General features: G+C 32.5%; 2 protein-coding genes across 2 annotated transcripts in view; both read left to right on the forward strand.

Annotated features, from left to right (window-relative positions):
• The window catches only part of LOC143915452 (uncharacterized), a 668,062-nt gene that overhangs the window by 342,874 nt on the left and 310,266 nt on the right, over window positions 1-14,922 (forward strand). The gene's annotated exons all lie outside the window — the stretch shown is intronic.
• Gli (carboxyl ester lipase-like protein Gli) lies at window positions 3,096-13,825 on the forward strand. The gene is made up of 12 exons (XM_077436116.1): window positions 3,096-3,623; window positions 5,473-5,622; window positions 5,699-5,836; window positions 5,918-6,064; window positions 8,603-8,756; window positions 8,830-9,041; window positions 9,113-9,482; window positions 9,561-9,748; window positions 10,668-10,960; window positions 11,045-11,240; window positions 11,327-11,442; window positions 12,364-13,825. Exons 1-12 carry the CDS (start codon window positions 3,339-3,341, stop codon window positions 12,677-12,679), a joined length of 2,565 nt encoding a protein of 854 aa, XP_077292242.1. The 5' UTR covers window positions 3,096-3,338; the 3' UTR covers window positions 12,680-13,825.

Below are 14,922 nucleotides of genomic sequence, written 5' to 3' on the forward strand. Positions count from 1 at the left end.
TTTTTAGATGTTGAAGTTTTTTGTACATATTTCACACGTTACATACTAGTTTGCAATGTCTATATTATATAAATACTTAAAGGAAACTTTTAGAATGGTTTTTAATAGCTTTAAGATCAAAGTATAAAAAAAGTAAATAGTCGATAGTTGACTTAAAAGAAATATACGGAAAAAATGGCGCTTTTTTTTAAATCTACATTCCTATATAAAATATAAAATAAATTGTAATATATTAGAAGAGGCTTGTAAAATGATAATATATTTTGTTCAATTTTCAAATTAATATCCACTAGTGACATCTATAGTTCATTTTTGTAACTATTATAACGTATAGTTTGTCGGTAAAACATCGAACTGTTTTATTACTGTATTACAATTTAAAATCAAATAATTCAAATTTGAATTTTTACACTATATTATATTTTGATGGTGTTGAATTTCGCATAAATGTTCCCTTTATGGGCAAAATTATTCTACAGTATCATTAAAATAGAATGAAAGGTAGGAATGCTTACAGAAATTTTACATTTTCTTGCTTTTCGATTTCGATTGAAATCTAATACCATCAAAAGAGAAACCTTAGAGAGAAATGCCCGACGCTCTAATTAAATACAAAACAGACACTCGCTGTCGAATTTCGCAATTGGAAAAGCGTATCCTTGTCAATATGTCGCGCGGGAACAAATTAATTCAACGCTTTACAATGTAAAATGCCGTACACCTCTACATGTGAAATAATATATCTAGGTAGAGTGAGATACCAGCGGAATATTTATATCTGCGATTGATCTTATATGGTCCGGAAACTGGGTTATCGAATTTAACGGCTGGAAAAGGGACGTAATTCTCCGGAACCCCTAAACGTGCCTCGGCCTTTAATTATGTACGTAGTTGGGCTTTAGCGAAAAATTATTCGAACGCTGGTATATTTCGCATTCATAGTAAAAATTCTACACGGTATGAATGAATGAGTAATAATCTCAATCGTGACGCTTGACTATACGTCCTTATCAGTATTCAGTATTCAATTCTCTTCGTTGCATTTTTGAAAGATGAATCACTCTTAACCACACCGCAATGATGCTCATTGCAAATGATAAATGACTAATTTAATTAGGATTATATTTATTTTCAAATATTCAATGGGCAATTCATGAGAAAATATGTAAGTAAATCAGAAATAAGTTTGTTGAATGAAATACAACGACAATTTCTACCTAGTACTGTTTTGCACAGAAAATGTTTTATTTTTTAGAGTTCAACCAAATAAAAAAGAAAAATATTTTATTTCAAAATTAATTAATTTCAATAATTTAAAGTACATGGATCCTTTCTATGATAATTTATATGCAGGCTAGAACATCTTTTGGGTCACACAACATCTCCGAGCGTTTCATTTGTGGCAAATAATTCACATTTATCACTTTCTAAATATACAACCCTCTCGAATGTAACATTTCGAAAGCCCTAAGGTGCAATTCGAACCTTAAAACCCCTGTTTCATAGACGACCTTGCCCAAACTTTCACTTGTTGCTTCCACTTCTTAATTTAACTCGCAGCCCAACAACGTCGACTTGTGTATTCTAATTCGCACCTCGGCATCGCAATTTATCGCAGTTTGAAAATCACGGAGATATTCACTATCTCGGATAAGATACAATCGATCAGCAATTAATTGTACCAACATCCGACAGAGGTCTCAATAGACAACTTTCCAATTGGATTCGCATTAGGGTAACCAAATCAAAAGAAAACTGCTTGTTTGAAGACTGACTTCAACAGTCTGCTCAGACTACAAAAATTCAGATAGCAGTGGTCAGTGACGACTCCCCTATATAGCTTAACCCTTTGAGAGCTGACGTCTTTTCAATTGAAAGCCCGCCACGCTGAAATTTTCGCCAACATTTCCAACTAGAATTATTTAGAAATCCAATAGAAAGCACGTATAAAAATTGTAACTAATCCTAAAAAACCCTAGATAACTAGCGCTGAATATTTCGAGTTTTGTAAAGGTGTGTTTAGACTCTCTAATATATCTTGCAACAGTATAAAATAAACAAAATAAGTCTATTAATCAATGTATATTTCCAAAACGAGTTCCATTCTTCATTGTTGATAAAATGTAATGCTCACAATCTAAATTCCAAGCCACAATCTAAAATACTCAGCAGTTAGAGCAGTGGTTCTTAACCTAGGTTCGATCGAACCCCAAGGGTTCGGTGGAAATTCAGCAGAGCCAGGTTCAACAGCAACTCTTCAGAACAACAACGCTCTCAACGTTTTGGTGTCAACAAATGGTAACGTACCCTGTTATTGCTAAGAAAGCTCTGAAGATTTTCATACCGTTTATTACAACATATCTTTGCGAGCAATCCTTTTCGAGGATGCTGGACATAAAAACGAAGAAAAGGAACAGACTTTGTTGCGAAAATGACATGAGAGTGGCACTTGCCAAGGTTTCTGAAAGGCAACAGCAGAAGTCACACTGATTTGCAGTAAATATTAATTATTATGTTTTTGTTTTTATGTGAAAATCATGTTTTAATGATTTTGTTCTTTGAACACAGTGATGTTGATGCACGGTTCATTTTGTGCACCAGTAAAATATATACCTATGTATTGAATTTGAAAAAAATCATATTTTATTTTTCCAATTAAGAAGGGTTCGGTGAATGCGCATATGAAACTGGTGGGATTCAGTACCTCCAACAAAGCTAAGAACCGCTGAGTTAGGGCTTTCCATCGGGAAATTCTGCTATGGTTATAAATTCAGAAATGCCGGTGTAAAACAGTCTTTATAAACGTTGACAAATGAATGACACGGATTATACGACCCATGTTTTTCAATACTACCTGAAAGGGCTTAGCGGGTAGTATTCTTGTTTACTTTGTACATGCTCAAAATACAACGCCTATCGGCGTTTTTCAGGTCCATGGACTTGTTGGCAAACCGCTGATTGGCGTTGGTCAGCATTCAAATGGTTAATCCTTTTCCTATATAACTTGGAGCATTTGGTGGAAATTTGGACGGTTGGACACCTCATCAGAAAAAACCGTTTTATTGAATGCATACAACGACCGGTTTGGTTCGTCTACCGTCAGATGGCTGTGCTATAGTAAGCAAGCAAGCAAGCAGTGGCCTCGCCTTGTAACCACAGTAACCACATATACCGGCAGACCGTTGTTGGGTACGCGTCAGTGCAACCGAACGTACTCGACCAGGTGGGCGTAGCCTGGCACAGAGATAACGACCGATATCTCTACCTGTGTCCCATTGATACACACCACATCTAGATCCACAATGGTAAAACACCTGTCGAGGTAGTATAGCTAGACAATGGGAGTGGTGGCAGCAGCCGTTTGGTTGAGTTTGGCGTCTTGGGTCGCAGCCCAGTCCGATCCTGGCTCCAGTGGACGTGTCTACAACAAAGACGGTGTCTACATCCCACCAAAACCTGGCGACAGCGATTACAGGACCTACACGTACAACAGCAGACGCTATGGACACTACCAGCCAACTGGTACCCAGTACAATCAATACTATCCTCAGTACCCGCCCCAGCAAGGTGGTTACCCCTTCGGACAGAACACTCCATTGGATGACCGCTTCAGAAATAATATGGTATGGTTCAAATTCGACTGTTCACCTTTGCTTACGAGCCAATTTTACATTTGACGGATTGAGTGGTGGGTGTTGTTGATTGATGACTTATCATGTGAGGCAACGTTTTGGTGACTAATCTGAGCGTTGAATATCAAATCAACCGTGCTTTGGATTGGAAATCGACCTATCATACATAATACACTGCATCGCAATTTGAACAATGCAAATTTTCGTTTCATTTGGTTTGAATTGAATTTCATTTTTGTTAATGATTCTCAGTAATAGTGATTCAAAAGTCATCAGTTAATTGTGCCGTACTCCCCATGCTTATGTTTTGCCGTTTTAGATTTGATACATGTGTGCTCTGCTGTGAAATTTACTGTGATTTATTAAAACAACAGTTTCAATAAGACGTATGCAATTACAAGTCTTCGGTTTGGAGCTTCCATTTCCCAAGAAAAAGGGTTCAATATTGTCAATTACTATTGCCCTACAAAGCTAGAGAGCAAAAAAAAGGTTGACAATAGAAATTGATAACAGTGGACCCTTTTTTTTTTTTTGGGCAAAAGCATCCTGACTGCTTTCGCTTTTCCTATTTCTTTAGTACGCCATTTGAGATTTGAACATATGTAACTAGTTTTTAAACAATTATAACAATAAATTGATTTATTATTTATTTAAACTATGTGGTATACATAATTCGATACAAACTTAAAATTTAATTAAAATTCAAAAATGGACATACAATATCTGTGCACCAAGCCATCGATATGTTTCTACCTTAAATACTATTTTGATTACATTTTTGCTATTAAATTTTAAACGATTTAAATTTAAGACTCGTCAATATTTTGATTTATAATAAACTTACTTAATAAAATTGCATAAATGAAAGTTGTATAATTTTCGACTCTGTAATTAATTTTCCTTAATTTTTATACAAACTTCATCAAAATGCTCTATTTAAATGCAGAGCTATTGATGCTTAAATTAACCAGTTCATTACATTGCATTGTATGCTGAGAATTCAAATGAAATATTATTTTTTAGCCAGTTAATTTATAATAAATCAAATAAACGTGTGAAAATTTTTTCAATATTCTATAAAAAGTCCAATACCATGCAAGAATTGAAAATATATAAAATAGTGCTAATTAGAATCAAGTACGATTCCATTTAGCGTTGTTAATTTTTGTATTATTTTTTCGTAACCAGGTTAAATGTTTTGCAACACACTGTATTTGCGTTTGTACTGACACGAGTGAAAACACCTGACATAACCTTATAAATGTACACAGCGATAAAATTTCCTATTGTAATCTATAATATAATATAGTTGTGTGTTTGATATTTAATTCGATATCTTACAGGGAATTAAATAACTAAACGAATGTCAAAATAAATATTTGGCTGATAAACCATAGAATGACTGATTGATATTACGTTAGTTATTTTCTTATGTCTAGTGGGTATAATTATTACGATAAATTATTCAAATGGTACATTCAACTATTGCATCTATTGTTAGGGACGCCATATTTGCAAATCTATCTCGCGATACGGAATTACGAACCATGTATAATTACTTCGCAATAATTTTAAGTGGCTGATGAAAATTGTAAGCGTTGATTAAAAGTACCGTAAGCGCGAAAAATGGATGTTTCTTTAACTCAAAATGCTGTTTTTTCGGCATCTGGTCAGGCTTAGCAGTGCGTGTAATTTGGTTTTGGGATTCAGAGCCGTTTCAACTGTGGGAAAGTACGAAATTCGGGTCGTTTGCACAATGGAACCATTTTTGTAATCGTGGAAAAGATCAGCGAGAGTGTAACGAATGAGCTCATCTAATATTTTTATTTTATCTTTATAGGGCAGAGATCCTAGTAATCCTGATGCAGTATTTCCCGGTGTACTTGGAGGATGGAGAGAAGATTTACAAGGCAAGGAAAGAAGAGATTCGAAACAGTTACCTAGAGATATATTCGTTACCACAAACTATGGACAAGTACAAGGATTTAAGGTATGCTTTGATACAAATTTTAACCATTCAATAGCATTCAAGAAATCAGTATTTATAGTCGTACCATTTTTTTTAGGTTTATATGTATGATAATCCTGATCCTGATTCGGGATATAGACCGTGGACTACTCCAGTAGAAAGGATACAAGGAGAAGCGAGTGTATTCCTTGGGATTCCTTATGCAATTCCTCCAGTATTGGATGGCAGATTTAAGGTTGTTATAATGTTTTATATTAATTGTGTGTATAAATTTAAACATTTATATTATTTCCAATGTATTTTATTATATTCACAGCCTCCTAGACCTCATAGGGGTTGGCAGCTGTTGCAGGCTGTGGATTTTGGTCCGGCTTGCCCTCAACCGGTGAGGTATACCGGTGCCACTAAAGGTGTTCGGGACATGGATGAGGATTGCCTGTATTTGAATGTATACTCGCCGAATGTAAGTGTTTTAAAATGGTAGATATTTAGCGACGGTCGTGCCGAAAGGTGAGAAAGGTCACCGTACAAACAACGGAAATGACAATTTGTCCTTTGACTTGAACCGACCACTTTGTTAATTGGTTAAATTGTCCAAATTAATCCTAACGATGGATGAGTCTGGAAATGTGGAGTTTGTTTTTAAACGATGGTTAAGTTTTTAATCAATTTAATATTACAGTTTATGTGTAAATGTTTTTATAGAATAACTACATAAATGATATAATGACATTATTTTAAATTAGTGTTGTACCCGATGAAACATCATCACATGGGTGTTAGCATATTTAGTTATTAAATAAAAAAAAAAATTAAAAGAGATGTGTTGGTCTTGTGTTCGATTTGCACGCCATCGAATTTTTTTCAAATACCTTTTAAATATATTTATATTTAATTGTTTAATATAAAAAAATGGTAAAAACTACCTACCTATCTACATATAAACAAAATAAAACACCAATAGAAAAATGAATTAATTAAATAAATTTTCAATAAACGGCGCTAAATGCTCAGAGACTTAGCGCCATCTATTAGCCTAGAGAAAACATTGGTAGCAAACAGTATATATGTATGTATATACAGTGGCGGACTGGGACTGAAATCAGTGCATGCCAGGAGTCAAAGGGGGCCCCACCCAGGGTTAAAATAATTTGTCCCCCCCCCCCATATAACAAAATTTTCTTCTTTCCATAACGCTAAAAATCAAGGGAAATTTTTTTTTTTTCAAAATTGGAAATAAACAAATTTAGGTACAAGAAAAATGGCAAAAGAAAAATAGATCCATAAATTATATTGTATATTTCGTTTTAACCCTTGTCCTAGGTAAATATAATGCATCATAAAAGAATGCGGCATAAAAGCGGCTTTTACTTTCGGTAGAAAACAATCAGGGACGTCATTTCAGCTTTTTCTTTGGGGGCAGGGCAGGCAAAGATTGGTCAAATTGAATTTTTTTTCAAAAAATCTTTTTTATATCGGAATAAAAATGGAAAATATTCTTTACCTTATTGAGTTATAAAATATGAAAAAAATAAGCTTACTTTTGAAAAAATAATTATAAAAAAATATTATGTAAAAAGGGAAAAAAGCGCCGCAGGCGAAAATTTTTTTCCACAAATCTTTACATAGTCAACATTAATCGACCATCAAACTGATTCTCCAAAAAACTATCAATTAACTTAATTTCTACCGACTGTCTTGTCACTTTATCTATGTACGTAATAACATTAGATAAAGTTTTGTTTTGTTTTTTTTCAAAGCACATAGCAGCGATTATTTTATTAGTTACCCAAAAGTAACATACATAAGAAATACACGTAGCATTCATAGATCCATAGTATCTCATTAATCATTAAATTCATAATATTTTCTAAATTCACACTATTCCTTAATTTAGGCGAGTGCCCCCCTATGCCCCCCCCCAAATTACGTCCCTGAAAAAAATGCATAATATTTTCAATTAATGTTAATCGAAAATCGGGATTTTGGGGAGGGGGCCCCTATCCTATATTTCTATTTACATGGATGTGTCTAGATAAGGAATAGATTTTATATTCGGAAACTGTTTAAAATTGTGTATTTAAATCTTACTATATCATCGAAGTATAATCAAATGTTATTTTGAAAGTATGAAGTTAATTTAAATCGCTGGTTGATGATGAATCGTCCTATCAAAATTGTTTTAAGCAATTCAGTTTATATTATTCACGAAAATTTGTTTATTCCCATTTTTATTTCAGTAGTTAGTTGTTACATAGGTATTGGTATATACATAATCTTGACGTTGGAATAGGCCCGGCAAAAGGGCCCACGCAAATGTTGAAACTTACATTTCAAATCTAATAAAAAAAGTTAACCGATCCTTGGGCTGTTAAAGCAGGTATTAGTTATTTGTGTATATCGTAAGAAATTTGTTTTGTTGAAATACCCAAACTTTAGGTCCTAAAGTTGCAATATCCTATACATTTTTACACACGTGAAATAGTTAAAAAGTTATTTAATTTTACTGAGGGCCCATATTTTCTAACAGATAGTGGGGCCCACATGCCATCGGGCATGTTCGCTTGTATGGCCAGTCCGCCACTGTGTATATATATATATGAGTTTTTTTCTTTTGTTATTATATTCGTACGTTTTGTTCGCACTGTTTTAGCTGTGACGTACATATATATGTCGAATCCAAGCGACAATTATAGTATGGCGAGCGTTATTTCAGATACACAGAATATCAATATTATATACATATATGATGGTCACATTTTTTCATTCTTTGAAAGTTCGAGAACCAATATTAATTTAAAACATCCTTATCGTATATTAAAATTAGGCCATTGTGGTGCATTAGGTTCTTCCTGTAAAGCCACAATGGTCCAAAACTACTATAAATAAATATAAATATAATGTATATTGGTAAAAAAATAAAGTCTATAGATTTATTTGTATAAAATCTCATTTATATGTACAAACTATACATATTTATTACTCATTATTAAAATTTCAGACGGAAGCCGGTGTCCCTCAAAAATATCCCGTAATGGTTTACATTCACGGAGGAGATTTCTATAAAGGAGCTTCCAATACGTTTCCAGCTCATATTATGGCTGCTTTTTACAATGTCGTTGTCGTATCAATCAACTATCGTCTCGGAGCTTTGGGTTGGTTTTATTATATACATAAATTCCTGCCTTTGAATCTTATTATTCTTATGATTCGTTTTATTTTATATAGGATTCATAAGTACAGCTGATTCAAACTCTCCAGGCAACTATGGCATCTTGGATCAAGCGTTAGCTTTGAAATGGATTCATGATAACGTTGAGTTTTTCAACGGTGATAGGAATTCAATCACGCTATTCGGACCTGGAGCCGGTGCAGCTTCAGCTGGTTTGTTAATGGTTGCACCGCAGACTAAAAATTTAGTTAATAAAGTTATTGCACAGGTTTGTTTTATTTGATATTTTACTTAATTTAGAGTGTTGGTGAATTGCATTAATGCTAATTTTCATTGCAGAGTGGATCCGCGTTGGCCGAATGGTCTATGATCATCGATAAATACCGAGCTCAAAACACGAGCCGAGTCTACGGTCAGCTTTTGGGTTGTTCCATTGAATCGTCATGGAAACTAATAAACTGTTTGAAGCAGAGGAACTTTTACGAGCTCGGAAATGCTGAATTTCAACCACATGTTGGTCTGTTTCCGTGGGGTCCGGTGCTCGATGTGAATTTCACGTATCCGGGAGACGATTGGTACGAGGGTTGGCACGAAAGCGACTGGTTGTTCTTGAAGGAAACCCCAGAAGAGCTCATACGCAAAGGACATTTCAATCGAGGGCTCAGTTACATGAGCGGTGTCACTTTGCAGGAGGCAGCTTATGTTATATGTAATTATAATGCTACGTTTTACATTTTGTGTACCTTTTCGTTGTTTATTATTTGTATGGCTTGCTTGTGGATTTTAGATGAGAATGAAACTTTGGCTCCTCACTATGAGATAGACAGCCGGTTTTTCAGCCAGAAAGTGAAAGAGTTGGTTTTGCGTTACAATTACACGTTAAATCCGCTCGGTGTGTACGAAGCTATCAAGTATATGTATACATACTGGCCAGATCCTTACAACAAGACTCATATAAGAGAGCAATATATTCACGTAATAATCTTATTTTTTTATATCATATTTAATTCCAACAACAATTTAGCAACAAAAATCACGTATTTTACTTACTGGAGCGGAGACTAATCAATCTTTACTAAGTTTGACCCACTAAATTCGAATATGACAATGATTTTTGTTGGCTTGTACTCATTTAAAATATATGAGCGTTTAAAAATGGGTAATTTTTACAGATTTTTGGCTTTTGCAGTCTTTAACTCAAAATCTGGTATCGCTGTGCCAAAAATGAATATTGGAATCAATAGTCAAGTTTTTTTTTCTATTGATTGTGAATTTTTAGTGCTTTAAAATACGTATAATTAATTATCTAGCAAATTTTAAAAGTCAAATAATTTTGTTTTTCGAGCTATCATACATTTATTGGACTAGTTCTATATTTCACTACGTTTACCGCTCATTTACCACTCGAATTATTACGGATAGATGATAAAAATAAAAAATTGAGATAAAACCAATCCTTATAAACGTAGTTAAGTGAAAAATTAGCGAAATAAGTTCAGAATATTATGGGGAAAAAATGTGTAAGAAAAAAGTATATTTTTGGCTTTTAAAATTCGCTAGATAATTAATTTTAAGTATTTTAAAGCAATAAAAATCACAATCAATAGAAAAAACATCCGACGTTTGTTTTCAATACTCGTTTTTGGCACAGCAACACTAGGTGTTGAGTTAAAAATTGGAAAAGCCAAAAAAATCTGTAAATATTGTGCATTTTTTTAAACGTGTATGTCTCATAAACGAGAGGAGATCAACAAAAATCATTTTCATATTCAAATTCAATGGGTGAAATTTAGTAAAGATTAAAAAGTCTCCACTCCGTTAATTTTTTTTGTTGCTCAGTGTTATTATGTACTTAAAATGTATTTCACAATTTTATCACATCATTTATTTTCAGCTATTATCGGACTTCTTCTTCCGAGCTCCGTCAGATAACATAATTAAGCTTCTACTCGACCAAAAGGTTCCTGTTTATATCTACGTAATGAACACCACAGTGGAAGCATTGAATCTACCAGAATGGAGGAAAGTTCCTCATAATATTGAGCTGTACTTTTTGACTGGAGCACCATTCATGGACATCGAATTCTTCCCGTCGAAGTGGAAGCTGCAGCGAGAAATGTGGACTCCCAATGACAGGAATATGAGCCACTTCTTCATGAAAGCTTACACTGATTTTGCGAGATTTGGGTGTGTAAACTCATCCACTATTTCTATTTATATTACTTTAAGTATAATAATCGACTGTGAATTGACTGATTTTTGATTTTTCAGAAATCCAACCCGTCAACAAATTTTAGGCCTTCATTTTGAATTAGCCGGTGCTGGTGAATTGAAATATTTGAACGTCAACACTACATATAATTCGACTATACTGTTGAATTTCAGACAGACTGAATGCGCTTTTTGGAGTCAATATTTGCCAACGGTTGTCGGGCATTTTGTACCGACGTATCCTCCCGTTACTGAGGTATTCCTCTGCCGAATCTACTTTGTTTGATTTTCAGTTTTAATTTGTTGATGGGCTTATTGAATAAATTTTTGGTTGATTTTTAGTTTTGGTGGGAGCCTAAAGAGCCGTTGCAAATAGCCTTCTGGAGTATGTCCGCGGCGTGTCTGCTGCTCGTCGTGATGCTGGTCGTGTGTTGTTTGCTGTGGAGGCAAGCTAAAAGGTAGGTTTCTGAAGGTCAGTGCTCCCAATTTAAGAAAACTGGCTGGGCATGGACTCTTCACTATTCTTGTTCGATTTTGGATTACTTCGGTGGCACTTCACAAACCTCGTTCGATTTGGAATATGGTGGTAGTTTTAAGAGTTGCTCTTCACTTTGCCGAAAATTTAAGATTTTTTTTGCATTTCGGTATTTCTCAACATTTTTTGATTTATTTTTAGAATATATGTACATAGAATAAGCTTGAAAATTTTGAATATATATGTATGTACATACTTATGTATATATGTATGTATGTACATGAAACCTAAAAGTCAAAATCAAATCAATAGTTTTTGACAAAGTGAAGGCCTTTCTGCTATATTTTGGGATGGAACTAATGTGAATAAGATTTTGTAGTTAAATTTTTTATAAAAAATTCTATATTGTATTAAAAAATGAATACTCTTTTTGAAATCTCTAAAATGTTTTCTAGTATGTATGAAGAATAAATATTTCAATAATGCTTTTTACAAGTAATGGTTCATACAAAAAAAAAAAAAATGTAATTGGAATAATTAGAAGGAATAGAAAGAGAAACGAGTTTGCACAGAGATTGAAGTATTATAGAAGTGGATGAGACATAAGTCTAGTAAGAAAAAGGCAGTTAAAATGCCCGAAATAGAGTATGCTTTATTAAAAGTAAATAAAAGTGCACAAATGTTTATTTTAATGAAAAAATTATATGATAAAATTGTGTTTTATGTGCTTTTTTTTGCATGCAGAGCTATACCGAGGAAAAGGCTAATCATAAAAAAGTAATGTAAAAAATTTTATTACATGTACATAAGTTTAGCCACATTTTCTGCTTTTTGGTTGAGTACCTATTCACATATTTGTGCTTTGGAATTGGATTTAAACTAATTATGATTGATATTATAACAGGGAGGCTGACCGTTGCTACAGCGGCGACATCTTTATGGTGCATGAGACCGGAGACGAAATCGGAATAGAGAACACGAATCGCTCCAGAGAAAATGTGTACGAGTACAGAGACAAACCCATAAGGCCACAAACGCTCTCCCTGCCATCGCGTCCCAGCAGTCAGGCTTCATCTGGATCTGGACTTTCGCTCAAAGAAGGCCACTATGTATCAAGCAGTCCGAACCCCAACGGACGATCGACCCCCCCTCCGAAGCCAAGAGTGCGACAAAATATAAAGACACAACTAGTGCAAGGTGTGCCCCAAACGCAAGTGTGAAACAATGTAGTTTGATAGTAAATTGGTCCATTCCTATTAAGAATGTGATGTTTTAGTATTAACATGACGATGTCAGCCACAAATTAGTTGTATTTGATGCTACATGTACTTTAGCACTAAAGTTTGAGATCTCAGATGGTATTTTTGTTGTGGAATTGCTCATTGTATAAATTTGTTGTACTGCATATTATGAAATGTATTACTTTGAGCAATTTTGCTTCAAACAGATTTTTTTAGGTTGTTATGGTTAATGATAGCACTTTTGCCATTAAAATCATAAAACATCATTGTCAAGTGCCTCTAGATTTTAATACGTCCAATTTATTACAACTAATGAGCGATCTAGAATTTAAGAAATTTTATATGCTTATGTATCATAGCTTGAGACTGAAATTGAAGATTTTAAATAAGAAGTCATCCGGCATGTAATATTTAAATATATGAAACAATAATTGAATATATACATTATATTAGCCATATCAAGATTCTAATAATTCATGTGCTAAATAAATAATAGTCTATGGAGTTGTTTTGTGTAATGTTTTGTTAAATTATGAGTCAAATGACCGAGACTGAGACGTGAAATGAATTTTTATACACGATGAGAGGTTGCCGAAGCTTAGTTGTATAATACTTTTGTACAAAATCTATTTTATGTTATGATAATACACATCTAATAATTTTAAAACAATAATTACCATTAGGTATTTTAATTATGGGAGAATTAAGCAGTGAGAATAATAGATGTTTGAATGAGGAGTTCGTAAATTGATTTTGATTTCTTTTAATTGAACATAATATTTGTTTTGTTACATCGTTGTTATTTTGCACTTTTTGATTACTAATTATGATTATTAAAATCATTTTTGTTCTATTAAATTTTTAAAAAATTTATATTTTAAGCAAAAGCTTCTTCCAGTGACAATGCAATTTTATACATAATTTTTTTTAAAAGATTTATTGTATTGTATATATTAATGTAATTGAATTAATATGTTAATTTACTAAACTGCTGAGATTTGTTGTTTGTATTTTGTATACACTGTGTCCGTCCATTTACATTTTTTGTTGTTTTGAACATTTTTAGATTATTTTAAAAATGTGCCTTTTTCATTTTATATAAATAAAGACAATTTAGTTAAACCGAGCTGTTTTTTTTTTATACATAACATAATAAATAAATAATTTTAAAAGAAATATCCTTTTTTGAAATGCCTTTATTTTAGACTATACATTTTCATGAATATGATAAAAAAGGTATAACTTTCACAAAATTATTATTTTTATTTATATTTTTTTATTGGAGACGTACATGTAAGATATATATGTATATTTTTGATATTGTACATATATTTATTTTTCTCGTAGCAAATATTTTAATAATTCATAGATTATCATTCAAAGCGGTATGCATAATATAATACATATAACAAAAACGTTTTTAAAAATTGGTGTTAATAATAAATTTAAACAGGTTACAATAGATAACAATGGGTACCGTAGTATGCATTGAAAAGCGCGCAAATTTAAAATGAATAAACCGTGTACTTTATATTATATATTTTTACGGCGAATCACTCAGCCCGATCATAAGATGACTATAACACGATACAATTTAATTTATACGCTCGTAATTGTATATTTTTCTAACACTATATTGCACTCTATAAGTCAACTTACATGATTGAAACATCTAATACAATACTACGTCATGTAATATTACATCTTTATAATAGTATATAAGCAAATTTCTATGTATATAATTGCCTACAATACGTACATATATTGGCGTACAATATAATCTACTAATTGTTGATATTTTATATACATACATACATAAATCATTTTAATATTGTCTTAATCATATTCTAATATCTAAGACATTTATCTATAGTATATTTGTAATATAACAAACAAGATTATTGAAAGTAAAGCTTCGAATGAACGATTGCAGCCGTGTTTTGTTTGAAGTGTTACATAAAATAATATAAAATAAATAGATATAATGATATTTTAGGAACTGGACGTTATGGAATTGTAATGAATTATTCATTTCAATTAAATAACATTAAAAAATAAATAACACAAAAAGTAAATTCAATTGAAAATCACAATTGTTTTATAGTATTTTTGAATGATTTTGTATATTCGATATTATTATTGCTTAAGGCATTTATTCTATTATTAAAATCAAAAAAATAGAGTCTATTCACATTGAGATAATATTATATATAATATTTTCT

This window comes from Arctopsyche grandis, chromosome 8 (genome assembly GCF_051622035.1).
Source record: "Arctopsyche grandis isolate Sample6627 chromosome 8, ASM5162203v2, whole genome shotgun sequence".
NCBI lineage: Eukaryota > Metazoa > Arthropoda > Insecta > Trichoptera > Hydropsychidae > Arctopsyche > Arctopsyche grandis.

What these genes read in the sequence shown, in the direction of transcription:
- Gli (XM_077436116.1), top strand. Translation starts at nt 3,339, where the DNA reads ATGGGAGTGGTGGCAGCAGCCGTTTGGTTGAGTTTGGCGTCTTGGGTC. An exon ending in TATTGGATGGCAGATTTAAG is followed by an intron (nt 5,837 to 5,917) that starts GTTGTTATAATG and finishes TTATATTCACAG; the next exon opens with CCTCCTAGACCTCATAGGGG. An exon ending in TAAGAGAGCAATATATTCAC is followed by an intron (nt 9,749 to 10,667) that starts GTAATAATCTTA and finishes ATTTATTTTCAG; the next exon opens with CTATTATCGGACTTCTTCTT.